Genomic DNA, 14,228 nt, shown 5'->3' with positions numbered 1-14,228 from the left:
ATGCGATCTTGTACTCGCTGTGTTTCGGGAAAATCGAAACACAACGACGCGAAGAAAGGCCCCACCGAACGTACGAGACTACGGCGAGCCAACCGATGGCCCTTTGTAAAAGGTGAAAGTGCTCGAAATACCGAAACGGACGACGTATGGTTTCGAGAGTACTGTTTCGTAGCTACGGGAGACATTTCACGTTTAATTATCCTTTGGTCGTCGTTCGATGGTGCGGCCATCGTTCGCGGATGAGATCTCGACGCGATTGATACAAGTCTGCGTAACGCGGAGGAACCGCTACTCTTTTTGCGCGCGGATTCGAATACCGTTTGGGTGAACGGAATTACGGAATTACGGAAATATCATAAGAGGATTCGAAATAAGAGGAAATTTCATGCCAAATACAATTACAATTGGGAAAAATTATCCAATTGTAATCGTTTTTTTATATCTTCTGCAGTTTTCAAGATACGCGGAGAAACATGTATCGAACTTCGAGGGTTGCATCCATTCTCGAGGGATGGAAAATTGTTGAAACGAAAATTGTAAGATACTTCTCTCGAGATCGTCTACGAGCTTGAGAAGTTTCAAATCGGAATTCTTGGTGGTCCCCACGTGAACAAAACGTACAAGGACTGTCATCTATTGGCCGGTATTGAATTCATACTCTTTCCTCGCGCACAGCCGTCGAGACAGTCGTAGGGAAATGCAGTCCACGTACGGAGTCGGGAAGCATCCCCCCCGCGGTGCCCCTCGTGATCGTTCTTTTCAGCGGCCAACAGTAGTAACGGTGTAACTGTGGTAATTAGATACGGTGATTGAAAAAGCGGTCGAACGTCGACTTCGAAACGACCTGGTACTCACTGGCCCGAGGAGAGACAATGGGTTTCGTGAACTTTGGAAACAGGAGTGGGGCGATAGGATTTAGGATGCTGCCGTGAAAGACACGGTGACTGGTATGACGTAGGGTGCATAGGCCACGGATGACACGGATATTGCTGGGTGATTCAGTGTTCGAGGGCACGGAGAAATCTGGAAAGAAAATATTTAGTTAGTAAGCTTGATACACGACAGCTTCGAACAACATATATCCCTTTTTACCAGTCTACGTTGCATAGATACTCTTTCGTGTAAAATATACCGCCATAATCTCTGTACTGTGTTTAGAAACAACGCGAACGATAAACCTTGAACGAGTCAAATATATGAAAAAAATTATATACAAATACCTTGCTCAAATTTTCGGAATTGTTTCTCTCTTTCACAATCCAGTACATTGTACGAATCAAAAATTCCATACAATGGTCCCAACTTTGGTATCATTGAATATGTAATTTCTCTCGAAAGTTGAAAATAAAATCGACAAAAATTATCTTACTCGTTACCATGGACAAATATAGAAAGTAAATTACAATTGGCGAAAATATGTTGCAAAGATACATCGGTGGAGGAAAAACACACGGTCAGTGCCCAATAATGTACAGGTCGATTGAACGAAATAAACAATACGTAAGATTCTCTGCGAGAATCACGGACTCGTTTTCACGTGAAAAGTTTTCACGTTAAGAAGAAAAACGCTCGGAAATGAACGCGTTAACGCTATCGTACCGTTTCTCGTTCGACTTTTTGTTCCCATTGGACGCAAATCGTACGTAGAAACGACGCTAACCGTGTACAGGAAGTGACCGGCCAGAAGAACCGAGGAAGTTCGTATTACAGTGTCCGTTTAACGGTGGTGGGGGTAACTGTGCGTGACAGGGAACGGGAGCGGTGGGGGGGACCATCGAGAGAAATGATAGAAGGAAGCGTTGAAAGTCTTTTGTTTATCGACGTTCGTTTAATGCACGGCCAACGGTCGAGTGCTTTCGAAATTTCACGCGATTAACCCATTGAGAAGCGTTCGTAATCGTAGCAGGAGCCTCGCGTCTCGGTGACAGAGGGCCTCGCGTGTGTCCAGCCGAATGTTATGCAAATCGTCCAAGCTGCGCACTGGATCGGCGCACACGTCCGCTCCGCGTTCTGCGCGTCCCTCGACGCGCATTCATCCGTGGTCGTTTTTTAACCTCGCGATGAATTCGTTCAACGGAGGTCCCACCGTTCACCGGCGGTGCATCGTCGCTGCACGTCCCTGGACAACATTTACAATTAGAGAGCACGTTCTTGCGTTACACCATTTACTTACAATGCAGCCGCGCGTCATTATACTCGATTATGGTGGCCCAAATTCGCGACATTGTGCGTCTGGAAACACACCGCGGGATAAAGCCGCCGCTTGCGAACTATGACACGCGGTAACCGTATACCTGGGTATAATCTCAGACACGGTGATACTTATTGGGGCAACGTTTATTATTTATCCGGTGCACAGCACTCGGGACGCAATTCTATTCGGTCTCGTTCCATAAATCGCCGTTACGACAATTTACTTTTAACTAGACTGCGGATTTTATGCATTCACGGTGTACGCCATTATGGAAAACACGCGCGCTACGTGTTTCGTAAAATAGTCCGATGATATTAATATTTCATTTCGCGCGAATGCGTTAAATCCGTTAATTGCAACGTTTTCGACCGTAATTGTGGCTCTCCTCGGGAGATAAACACGAGAGATTAATTATATAAGTCAACGGTATAAAAACGAAAAGTTCCATCGGTCGGCCATAATAGAAATTGTATGTACTCGGTAATATCGGTTAACGTAAATGTATGCGTATATAGCGCGAAGAAGAAAATAGACGCTTGCGGAGAAACGAAGCTATCGTTCTCGTTTGTAATTTCTCTTCTCTGTAATAATAACGATTGAACGCTTATCATAGGGAAGAGGAATCGCGAATGAGAATAAATTGATTTTATTGCGCAATCGTGTTTACAAATTGTCGCATTGCGTACCGAAGAGGATCGAAATTACGATCGAAAAAACGTTACGATAAACATCAAACTTACGCAGAATAATTTTTATAATTTTTTACGAAAAACTCCAATTGATATGAATTGTTGTATTTTCTAAAATTCGGCGTTAATCGTTACCTGCTGCAATTCTAACATAATTTTCCAACATCGATGTTTTCACCGTGTTCACTTTTCTTTTTTTTTTTCCTTTTTTTTATTACATCGTTATTTACTTTCCAATTTAATGCGACTTCGCTCTGCTGGGATAACTGGTTTTCCGGTGAAATTCGGTTACAATTTCATTTTCATTACTTCGTGTGTACATGCTATTAGAATTATCAACGCGTGCAGAACGTCACCGTGCGTATACCTACATGTGTCGGGCTACCCACGTAACACGAATTTCAAACGCAAAGATAGCGGCAGCTGTTAACAGGAATATTTCGCGCCAAGTTAAAGATAAACGCCAAGCGGGCGCGCGATATTCAATTAAATTATCGCGCAACTTGAAAATTACGCACACGCGTTAACATGCTTAAAAATAAAGCGTTAAAAATAAACGAACGTCATCGATAGAAAAATAAAACCACAGTCGATGCATAATTTGAAGAAACACGTTCAAACGCTTAATATCGTATTTAAACGAAAACAATCTTAGTCGTGACGAAAAGGAAAGAGGAACCATTGCAAGTAGAAGAAGTTGTTCAAAAGTGTAAATTAAAAACGTAGCGAGTTGTTTACCGATGGAAAAGTCAAACAATCGAAATTCGATAATAAAAGTTTTGTTCCTTCCAACGATCAGTAACTCGTTGCTTAGACAATTTATACTTTTGAACGACTCGTGATAATTTCACGAAGGAGGGATTGAATTGATCGATTTCTCGAGAGGAATTATTTTCAAGTCATTTGGTCATTGTCAAGTCAAGTCATCAACTGCGTGTTTACTTTCATTTTTCTCCATATTGGTTTCATTTTTCAAAAACGTTGTACCTACCCTATGGTAACTCGTGTCGGCGAAACATTTGATAAAAATCAGCACGTACGTACCTACATATGCATCGCGCGTTTAAGAGAGCATTCATGGTCGTATTTGTTGTGCAATCGGGTGACTTTTTTTTTTCCTTGCTCTTTCTCGACTTCGGCGGTCGTTAATCATCCTGTACACGAAAATTTGCGTGCCCCTTGTTGGCATTGTTCTCACGTAAATAATACTTATGCAGATCGTACGCGTTTCGTGTACGACAAATAGAGTGCACCGCCTCTGAAATTTTTCGACCGACATGTTTGCATTTTCTTACTACAATACGCTTTAAAGGCAAATCACGGGAAAAGAAGAAAAAACAAAAAAGAAGAAGAGCACGACACCGATGATTTCGTTGCGTGTGACTTTTGTTGAAACGCACGGGAATCGAAAATTGTTTTTGCATCAACAACGAATCTGAACACTTTCGAAATAACGTTATTTGAAATATTATGGTATTTCGTAAGCGGTATCGTATTTCGTAAAATAAGTTTGAATTTATTAAGAATGAATTTATTTATTTAGCAGCTTGTACGAAACTCCGGTTAGTATCGAACACCTCGATTACTTTCGGATAACGTTACGAGAGACAAAATATCGAGACGTTATTTTTGAATAATTATTTCGTATTTTTATTTCAATGAAAATTCACACGAGTCCGCTTGACAAACGAGAATGTTGTACTATGAAAGTAAAGAGACGAGTTGTCACTCCACTCGGGGTTGCGCAATTATCAATAAAAAAGATGCTCGCGGATACTTTCAATTTCTCGTTAACAACGGAAGATCTAGTACCATGCTCTTCTTATGAATACCTCGAGCACCGAACAGATTCGATGTACGATTGTTGGTAGATTTCGCGAGTAATTGCTAACTTTTTAATTCATCCGGATGTTTCTTAACGCAAATATAGAAAGTTAACGATCGAGAGTGTAAGAAGTCGTTAACAACGTAAACATTCACGCTCGAAATTCAATACACAAAGACCTGATGTATTTAAATGTATGCATGCGCGCGCACGCGCGCGCGAGCGCGCGCTAATGCTTTAAGCGCGATTAGAAATTTAGAAACTGGAGTGAGCGGATAGCAATTAACAATAGATCTGTATCAATCAATCGCGCGCCTCTAACGCGTACAATGCTCGCCATAAAATGAATAATTTGACGTACGGAATTTTTTTCATACGAGCAAAAAAAAAGAAAAACAGATTAAAACGCAGTTGAAACTGGTCTCGGAATAATTGTTTATTCGCGTTGCTTCGTTAATGGAGTAAACAATACGTGTGCACACGGTATATTGAACCAAGAAACATTGAATCACTGACGAATACTGGTCAGTAGACCGAATTTTGTTTAATAACTAATACGTTGGTACAACAAATATATTCAATTGATATCCGACATACCATTTGTTCGTCATGAGCATTCATAACCTCAGAAACACATCACGGTAATGATTTCTATAAATCACAAATGTACAGGATGTCCAACAGGTTCTCGTATAATACTAGCGTATTCTGCGGCTAAAAATGAAACAAAAATGTTACTATAAGTTTCGTTGAATAATTATCAACTTTCTATTTGCTAATTACGAATAAATCTTGAAACAACTATGTAGTCGTTATGTAAACGATAACGCTGTTATTTCAAAATTTATGTAGAATACCTGTTAATTTAAACAACGAAAAAACTTCGTTAATTCTCATTTTCATTTTAAATACATTTTACGATGGCTAACAAATTATCATGATTTCTTCCCGCATCTCTCCACGGAAACGAAATTACGTATACTACTGGTTTTCGAATACCCTGAAACGCTTCCTTCTGATTCGATCAATGATCTCGACAGAGAAAAACGGTCTATCGGAATCCACGTTTCGCGATGAAAATTTATCCAACACCTACGCTCTCTGGTACCAATCGCGAGAACGACGACATTACATAACCAAAGTTTACAGTAAAGCGTGGTTTCGATTTGATGCTCAATGGCCGCTCGGGGTTTGATCAGTCGCGTTAACCCTGTCGATGGTAAAGATAATTTCTCAAAAGTGCCAAACGTATCGAACCGCGACAATCTTTACACTTTCTTCTTTCTTTCACTCCGCAGCGATGATAAACGCCCTGCTTGGCATTTCACGCAATGCATTGTGCCGCGATCAAAATTTGTTACGTGTAAAGTTAATTCCCATAGTTTTACCGAGCAACGATTTATCGACCGATCTATGCAGCGACTCGAACCATACGTTCTAACGAACGCACAGTCTAGTTTAACCTCTCCGGTATGGTGCTTGAAATTATAAAACCAATATGTAAAGATGTGTCGGAGAAAGGACTGCTGCGAAGATATTTAGAAGCGGAAATGTAAAATAATAACGGACCTTTGAATACTATGATTTGGGCCTTTGCCCCAAACTTATTCACTCAGGAGTCGCAGTGTTTTTAGACGTTATACGTTTTAGCTGTAATCCTACGCACATTATCTACACTCGGAGTAATTATTGGAAAATAAGCAGAAATTAGTACAAACTCCCGAAATATAGCCCTGGAATAACAGATTGACTATAAATACCATAAATCGACGAATATTCGAAATTTGATGTAACAAAAACTTTACACACGTTTTTCTCGAAACCGTATTTTCGAAACTGGTTGACACGATGTCTCGAGTTCTAAATGACCGATTGATTTCAAATTTGAATTCAGTTGTTAGCCAGTAGGTGGTGTTACGGTCTCTCGGACAAAATTATTTCTGTTTGTTTGTTGTGAAATATTTCATTCTAATTTTTACAGATAGTATCTATTTAACGGAAAATCTTTTCCATATCTGTGTTCGATTCAATAATTTAGAAACCATCGCGCTCCATTTCCCAGCGTATCGTTCAGAACCGGTCAAATTATTTAGGAACGAGAAGACGAGCAGATTGCAAATGCTCGTGCAGAAACTGTGAGCAGTGAATCCACGGAGAAAGTGGGAAACGTACACCCGCGAGCGATCGCACGACCATCGTAAATAATCGTGGAGCTTCGTTGCTTGTGCGATTGTTCGTAATTCTAGGAAGAACACCTTCACGAAATACCGAATTACGGCTAATATTCACTGAAACGAATATTATCACTAAATTATCGCGACAATTAAGAGTAAATATAATTGTCGGATACACCTTCCGTTTGACCCGATTTAAATTCACTTGTATGGACGTATATACGTGGAAACAAGACTTTCTCTTATTAACCGTCACAAGAAAATCTACGTATATTGTATAGAAATCGCGCTTGCCTTATAAGAGTCAATTTTTTATCAATTTTTAAGTTACTTTATACAGAAATTAGACCCAAGATAACTGAAGGGACCTATTTAAATGACCTTGTTACTCGCGTAAATTACCCGATACTTTGAATGCTCCAATTCGCTATGTAAATTAGAAAAATATAATGAAAATATTATCACAGAGTCTTTTTAGACACGAAAATTTGATTAGTTCTACAATTGTTTGGAAGCGTGATTGTCTCATCGTTTTGTAAAGTGTAAAGTTCAATTTAAGTAGTATTATAAAATACATGTTTCCAAAGAGATGGGTAAATAATCGTGGATACAAGTAATCATCGAATAATATGAAATGTTTAATCGAATAGAAAGAATGTAACGTAAAGGCGATTTAGAACGGGAGACCGGAACGATATTAATCAATCAATGTCGCTGCAACTTCGCTATTTGAATTGTTACTTGCAATCCGGTAGAATTTCATTCCTTCAATTGAACAACAATAACGCACTTTCACCGTTAAATTGAGCGACGGATTTGTTGTAACTACCGTCTTTTCTCGATATATACAAACAAATGTTGTATATTTCATTTATACACCGATTTCTTTCCACGCGTATATACATATATATGTAACACATTTATATATCTACTGTTGCATATAACTTTGATAAAGAATAAAAAAAGTCAATTGCCTTGTCTGGGATTTTTCTACAACATTTGTAATAAATTTTCATTAAAACAGCAATTCTGGACGAGGAGGTTCGTTAATTACAATGTTACGTTCTTTTATTTATCTTTTAATCGAGAATTTTAAAACTAGTCCAGATACTTATGATTCAAGGTCATTTCTTTCAAGGTGACCTATAATAAGGTCATTAAAGGTCATACGAGGAAACATATATTGTACAGATATATATACAGAATATCCCAAGATGAATACTGTTCGAAATAAGGTTCGAACTATTGATTGTAAAGGAAAAGTAATAAACGATAACGACGATAGAAAAAGGAAACTATTTTTTATATTTTTTACTCAAAATCCTCTCAGAATAAAAATAGTCTAATTGTTCCAAAAATATTTCAAGGTGATTGTGGTATTTTTATTTTTGTATTTTTACACAATATTTAAAAAAAAAAAAAACAAACTGACATTAAAATAACCTTTAAAAAAGAAATTAAAATTAAAATATTTATATTCCACCAGATCGTCGTTTCACTTCTCATGAAACAGCCTTTCCATCGCAAAAACTTGACGATGATCGTTGCGATTTTTACATCTGATGTATAAAAACACAGCTCAATTCTATGAGGCGATGTTCATTTATATTTAATCTCGTACTATATTTCAAACCGTAGCAAACACCCTGTACAAGACGTCCATTTTATACTAATGCCGTGCGAGCTACTTTGCGAAGAAAGAATCGAATTCAAGTGAAAAATACGTTTTCACCGTGCGGGTGGGGTATGCACACCGATGCATAAAGCGCATAATCGTACCCGCTTAGAATCTTTTGATCTTCTCCGTGTATATAATGTATCGTAAGTGGATGCTTGTGTCACTGGTCGTGCATGTGGATAGTCGCTTTCTCCGACAGTAGTGTAGCTACAACCTTTCCCAAATGGGGGAAAACCAAACGCATCAATGCATTGATTCATGTTTAATTCAAAATTGAAATACAAAGAACAGAGAATAATACATATTGTTTGGTTCCCAACGTATTTGCGCGATTTAGATCATTTAAAATATGCAATAATATTTAATCGTAAGATATGCAGAAACTTTCAAGTATTTCTTACAATGAACTGTTATCGAATTTTAATTATTGCATTTGTTATATTTTAATAGTACAGTTGATATTTGCTTAAAAATTCGTATAATAAAAAATGAATCGTCTCATCTTATTCGCAAAGATCCTTAAGACCCGTCGTATATATTGAAACATTTGATTGACAATTTAAAATCAATTAATAATATTATCGAATTTTTGAACAAAACTCTACAAAAGTTAAGAATTATGAAATAATTAAATATTATTGACTTTTACGTATAATACTTGCGATCATTACGCACCTGTCCGAGAAACCTGGTACACTATCTATTTCTCGCGTATAATTTAAAGCATATAATTGAACATATCAACTATGAATATACCTTTCGAGCAGAAAACAAGGTCAAGAATATATGTATGTCCTCAACACTATTTATTATCTAAAAAATAAATTTGTTGCAGAAAATTTCATATCTTTCAGACAGTTTAATAACAAGTTACAAATACTGGACTTGTAACACAGATTCAAACATTACGAAAGAATTTATTCTACATATAAAATCCATTTGGTTGTTTATTAATATTTTATTGATCGTCTTTTAAGTTGCAGTTTCTCGTATTTCTTTAATTTACTTTTAATTTGTTTTTATGTTCTTTTTGCATAGTAATTGATATGTTTCTACTAAACAACATTGTATTATGCACCAGTTTATTTAGTACATCATGTGTGCTAATATTTAAAATATAAATTGTGAAGTATAAAGTCGTAAATTTATTATTCTTTTTTCTTTCAATTCAATAAATTTATTATAGCAAAAATACAAAAATATTTATGAGTTTATTTTGATGGAAATGTTCGGTATACAAATTTGCTCTTTTATCAAAATGTAAATAATTAACTAATACAAGTTTTTACAAACATACGAAATATACAAGAATATTTAATATTAAATCTCATTTATTATTCACAATTTATTATTATTTTAATTCATACCTTTCATAAAAAATATATAGTTCACCGTGTTTTCATAGAAGTATTGTTTGTGGCGAGTCTATCGTGGATTTGATTATATTAATTAGATGCTGACCTCTAGTGACGACAAGTGTTATAGTTGTGAAGTAACGTGTTTTTAGGTGATTCAGTATTCTGTTTGTAAATACTCTAACTTTTAAGTGAAACTATTTATTTAAAATTTATCTGACAATAACAGTTTACAAACATTGTATCTGCTATATTAATTACTTCTATTGTGAACATTTTGATTGTGATCATAGAACCAGAGTGAAAGCATAACCTCTATATCATCGACAACAATGGTACTAATTTTCTTAATTTTTATGATAAATTTCAAGCTAACGATTGAGATACACAACGAAATAATATTACTATTTGTAGTAGATATTCTTTTGCAAACATTTCTTCTTCCTTTATGTGAGAAAGTATGTCACAACTACTTTTTGTCTTTAAGCGCGTAATAATTTCACGAGACTAGACGCTATAAATAAATTCTTAATTAATAATTGTATAGATATTTTACTTCTATTTGTTTGTTGATTTCTATAAGGAAATTGATTAATTAAAATGAAAAAATGAGTGAAATATTTTTGTATTTAGTGAACACATTTTATGTAACTATTCGAGTAAAACATATGCTGTGCCATTTATCAAGTGGCATTTCTAGTATTTAACAATGGATGGTAACCAAGTAATGGGAAGAAAAACGATAAAACTGGTTATAGATACATTCTTATAGTAAACATCAAATTGAAAGATCACCTTGCAAACTTTTGTCACATGAAATCCAAGAACATTATCTTTGAATTTCTATATAACCAAATGTATTTATTTATCAAGGGGTATATCTGACCCTCACACCTATCTTCATATGCAGAAATGTGTTACATTTGTCTTATATTAATTATAACAAGAGTATTTTTCAGTCATTTACAATCCTCAGGTAATCTTATCCAATGATTCATTTTAAACATTATTTTCATAAGTAATCTGTATAAATAATTCTATTCATGTTTTATGACAATAAATTTATACCAATAAATCTATTTTTACAGTGTATTTTTAATACAGAAACACTTCTTTTATTTTATAATTTTGATTTTGTATATACTAAATTACTTTCATTAAATTTATGTTATTACAATATTCATCAAATTTTTCATGTCTTAAAATTATGAAAAAAAGAGTACGAATATATTATTTAGCATTCATTCAAATAGTTTATCAGTATATGCAACAATTTTTTTCTAATTTATGTCTTTGTAGGTATGTAACGTTAACTTCCTTGAAACAAAACAAGTAAAGAAAATATGAAGAATTTAACAACAAAGCAATTGCAAAGAATAGAAAAAAAGAAAAAGAAGATGGCTGCGCTTCTGGAAATTACTAAATTAAATGATAAGGACAGAGAAGCAAGAACACTTGCTCTTAAAAAAGCTGTTAGTATAATCAACAAGAAAAATAAAAATTTACTGTGAGTTTGATGACATACGTATTATTTTAGTCTGAAGAAGCAAATCAATCTACTGACACAGATAGTAGTGAAATAGAAGAAAGCTCGAAGCGTAAGCGACCTTGTAGCGAGGATCTAAAAGAAACTTACTTAGAAAATTCTCTTAAAAAAGAAGATACAACAATTCCCGAAGAATCAAATCCACTGGCTAATAAAAAACCTAGGTTTGTATAAATTTATATCTAATAGTATTTAAGAAAACAAATTGTTCTAAATTATTTTTGCTACACTACAGGTTAAGTGGAGATGAATATCTAAAATTGAAACAAGAATTAAGGGACCGTAAAAAAATGCTTAAATCGATACCTCGGTTTCATTTAAAAGCAGCTGGCGAAAGGGCTAGATTAGATATTGATTTTAAAAATCAAGATAGAATTCCAATTTTTTTCAGCGATATACAACATTTATTATTGTACTCGTTACATGGTCACCACTCACCTTATATGCCAACTAGATGGTGTCAGCTTGAAAAGTACAATAAGGTAATGGAGATGTTGAAGACATATAGAGATGTTTTTAAAGTTGCATTAAATGTGACCAATGAATTTTTGAAAAGGTCACACACACTGTGGTTCTTGTTATCGAAGGACTTTCTCTGTATCATTTTATGGCTTATGAGAGTATGTTTTCACATATAACATCAAAATTGGTGTATCGTATGGAAGTAGTAACACCTGCAGCATATGGAGGATCAGTAATAGAAGATTTGGCAGCTGTTCCCATAACTGGGATACAAAGAGATAAATTAATTAAAGGTACATATATTTCAAAATAACAGATTTGTTATTGCTGTCATAACAGTAACAAAAGTATATATATTAAATTTCTTTTTTAGAATATGGATCATTAGAGGCTGCTTTACAAAGTACTGGAGATGTAATCAAATTATTAAGAACTGTTTTTCCAGTGCAGTACTCTAATTCAAATAATATTGCTAAAAAAACATCTGAATTACCTGCTACTGATAAATTTCCTCGAACACAATTACTTTTATCTTTATGTCAAATGATAGAAGAAAATTATCCAATACCATTAAAGGGTGAATTAGCAAAGAAGTTAGTATCAATAATAAAAATATTCTTAATTACATTTGTTTTATATTAATATACGTCTGATGTTTAGATATGGAAGTTATGTAATGACGAAGGACGTGTATATAGAAGCTACCGCAAAATCTCCAATGTTTGGTTTAGATTGTGAAATGTGTAGAACAACGATTGGAGAATTGGAATTGACGAGAATATCTCTTGTTGATGAAAGCATGAATGTAAGTTTAAAAATAACATTGTTTCTATGTGGAAAAGTATACACATTCTATTAAATTCTTATCACAGATTATTTACGATAGTCTGGTAAAACCGGAAAATCCTATTACGGATTATCTCACTAGATTTAGCGGTATAACAAAAGAAATGTTAAATAACGTGACAACTACATTAACTGATGTTCAACAAGTTTTACGAAAATTACTTCCTGCAGATGCTATTCTTGTGGGACAAAGCTTAAATTCAGATCTTCATACCTTGAAAATGATGCACCCATATATTATTGATACATCTGTAATTTTTAATATTACTGGTGATAGGTAATCATTAATTCTCTTTTTTTATATTAGAATTTTGCTATAGAAGTATTTTTTTTTTTTAAACAAATTATGCTAATCATTATATTTAAAACAGGTACAGAAAAACAAAATTACAAACTTTAGTTAGGGAATTTCTTGGTGAAAGAATACAGGAAAATAAAGATGGGCATTGTCCAACTGAAGATTCAAAAGCTTCAATGAAATTAACACAATTAAAATTATCAAATAGTATACAATATGGAGATGCTGTATTACTTGGTCGATGCAACATAAAAATTCTAAAAATGGAAGTAGGAAAATGTAATGCTCAACGGACATTAAAAACAGAAATAGGAAAATATGCTACTTCACTTTTCAAACACGTAACAAGAGACCAGAAAACAGCAGCGGTTGTGGGTAACGAAGAAGTCATGAACGAATACTCTAAGTATTTGACTTCTTCCATTAATATTATGGATGATGAAAATTTTGATAAAAACGATGAAGTATGCGTTTAAATTATAAACTATTTAACTGTTTAAATTAATAACTTTTGCTTTTCTTTTATCGCAATTGTACTTTTATTGCAGGTGCGACTTGTAGTTGCAGATAATGATAAACAAGCCATAAATCGAGCTTCTCAAATAGCAATGGAACACGCTTTTACTTTATGTCATGTTAGGATAGGAGATGAGAAATTAAAAAATGACCGAGTAGAGAAAACGTTTCGTACGGTAAATAAATGGACACAGAAACTATGGCAGCATATGGCAGTGAATGGGTTAGCGTGCGTTATATTCACAGGAGAAAATAATGCGGCAAGTGGTGCTTGTTTCTTGAATTTAAAAAGAGAAGTGCCCGAGGATTGTGTAATACGTGCTTAAAAGAACCTGCTGGTTTGTACATTGTATTTCAGAGGAAACCATTAAAGAATTATAATTCTAATAATATTAGTACCAATTATAAAGCAAAATACCGATAACTAGAGAACACTGTCATGTAACAAATAATTCCCATTTCGATAATCATTTGCTAGAAATGTACAAATATTGTATTGTTAATAAACTTTTTTACTATGTGTAATTTAAATTTGGTATAAATTTCTGCATGTATTAATTCTACTATGCGGAGGATATAAATTTGCAAATTAAAAATTTTTTAAAATATTCAATTTTAGATCGGTACCTTCAATTACCTTTCCGT

The 14,228-nt window shown here is 34.5% G+C and overlaps 2 protein-coding genes across 6 annotated transcripts; one reads left to right on the top strand and one right to left on the bottom strand.

Annotated features, from left to right (window-relative positions):
• Positions 1-21: 21 nt before the first annotated feature.
• LOC143147938 (uncharacterized) lies at positions 22-8,740 on the bottom strand. Of its 5 annotated transcripts, XM_076313691.1 has the most exons (6): positions 6,469-6,514; positions 6,278-6,379; positions 5,306-5,422; positions 3,928-4,141; positions 1,221-2,119; positions 22-1,023 (listed from the first exon to the last, which is right to left on the bottom strand). In XM_076313691.1, the coding sequence occupies exons 5-6, from the start codon at positions 1,312-1,314 to the stop codon at positions 797-799; spliced, it is 321 nt and encodes a 106-aa protein (XP_076169806.1). In that variant the 5' UTR covers positions 1,315-2,119; positions 3,928-4,141; positions 5,306-5,422; positions 6,278-6,379; positions 6,469-6,514; the 3' UTR covers positions 22-796. The 5 variants fall into 5 exon arrangements, with proteins under 5 accessions (XP_076169806.1, XP_076169810.1, XP_076169808.1 ...); XM_076313695.1 differs by lacking the exons at positions 6,278-6,379; positions 6,469-6,514 and adding an exon at positions 8,662-8,740; XM_076313693.1 differs by lacking the exons at positions 6,278-6,379; positions 6,469-6,514 and adding an exon at positions 6,518-6,563.
• A 1,311-nt stretch (positions 8,741-10,051) lies between these two features.
• Positions 10,052-14,108, top strand: Rexo5 (RNA exonuclease 5). Its single transcript, XM_076313759.1, has 10 exons — positions 10,052-10,250; positions 11,215-11,387; positions 11,453-11,625; positions 11,697-11,943; positions 12,018-12,216; positions 12,297-12,516; positions 12,584-12,728; positions 12,796-13,046; positions 13,141-13,531; positions 13,616-14,108. Exons 2-10 carry the CDS (start codon positions 11,259-11,261, stop codon positions 13,907-13,909), a joined length of 2,049 nt encoding a protein of 682 aa, XP_076169874.1. The 5' UTR covers positions 10,052-10,250; positions 11,215-11,258; the 3' UTR covers positions 13,910-14,108.
• Positions 14,109-14,228: the final 120 nt, after the last annotated feature.

Source organism: Ptiloglossa arizonensis, chromosome 6 (genome assembly GCF_051014685.1).
Source record: "Ptiloglossa arizonensis isolate GNS036 chromosome 6, iyPtiAriz1_principal, whole genome shotgun sequence".
NCBI classification, from domain to species: Eukaryota; Metazoa; Arthropoda; class Insecta; order Hymenoptera; family Colletidae; genus Ptiloglossa; species Ptiloglossa arizonensis.
This window is presented reverse-complemented; position numbering and strand designations above follow the sequence as displayed.

Bases quoted from the DNA above. Each gene is read 5' to 3' on its own strand.
- LOC143147938 (XM_076313695.1), bottom strand. From the start codon at position 1,314: ATGATACCAAAGTTGGGACCATTGTATGGAATTTTTGATTCGTACAAT. The intron at 1,024-1,220 runs GTATTTGTATAT...TTTTCTTTCCAG, and splicing joins ATTCCGAAAATTTGAGCAAG to ATTTCTCCGTGCCCTCGAAC.
- Rexo5 (XM_076313759.1), top strand. From the start codon at position 11,259: ATGAAGAATTTAACAACAAAGCAATTGCAAAGAATAGAAAAAAAGAAA. The intron at 11,944-12,017 runs GTAATGGAGATG...ATTTTTGAAAAG, and splicing joins AGCTTGAAAAGTACAATAAG to GTCACACACACTGTGGTTCT. The intron at 13,532-13,615 runs GTATGCGTTTAA...CTTTTATTGCAG, and splicing joins ATTTTGATAAAAACGATGAA to GTGCGACTTGTAGTTGCAGA.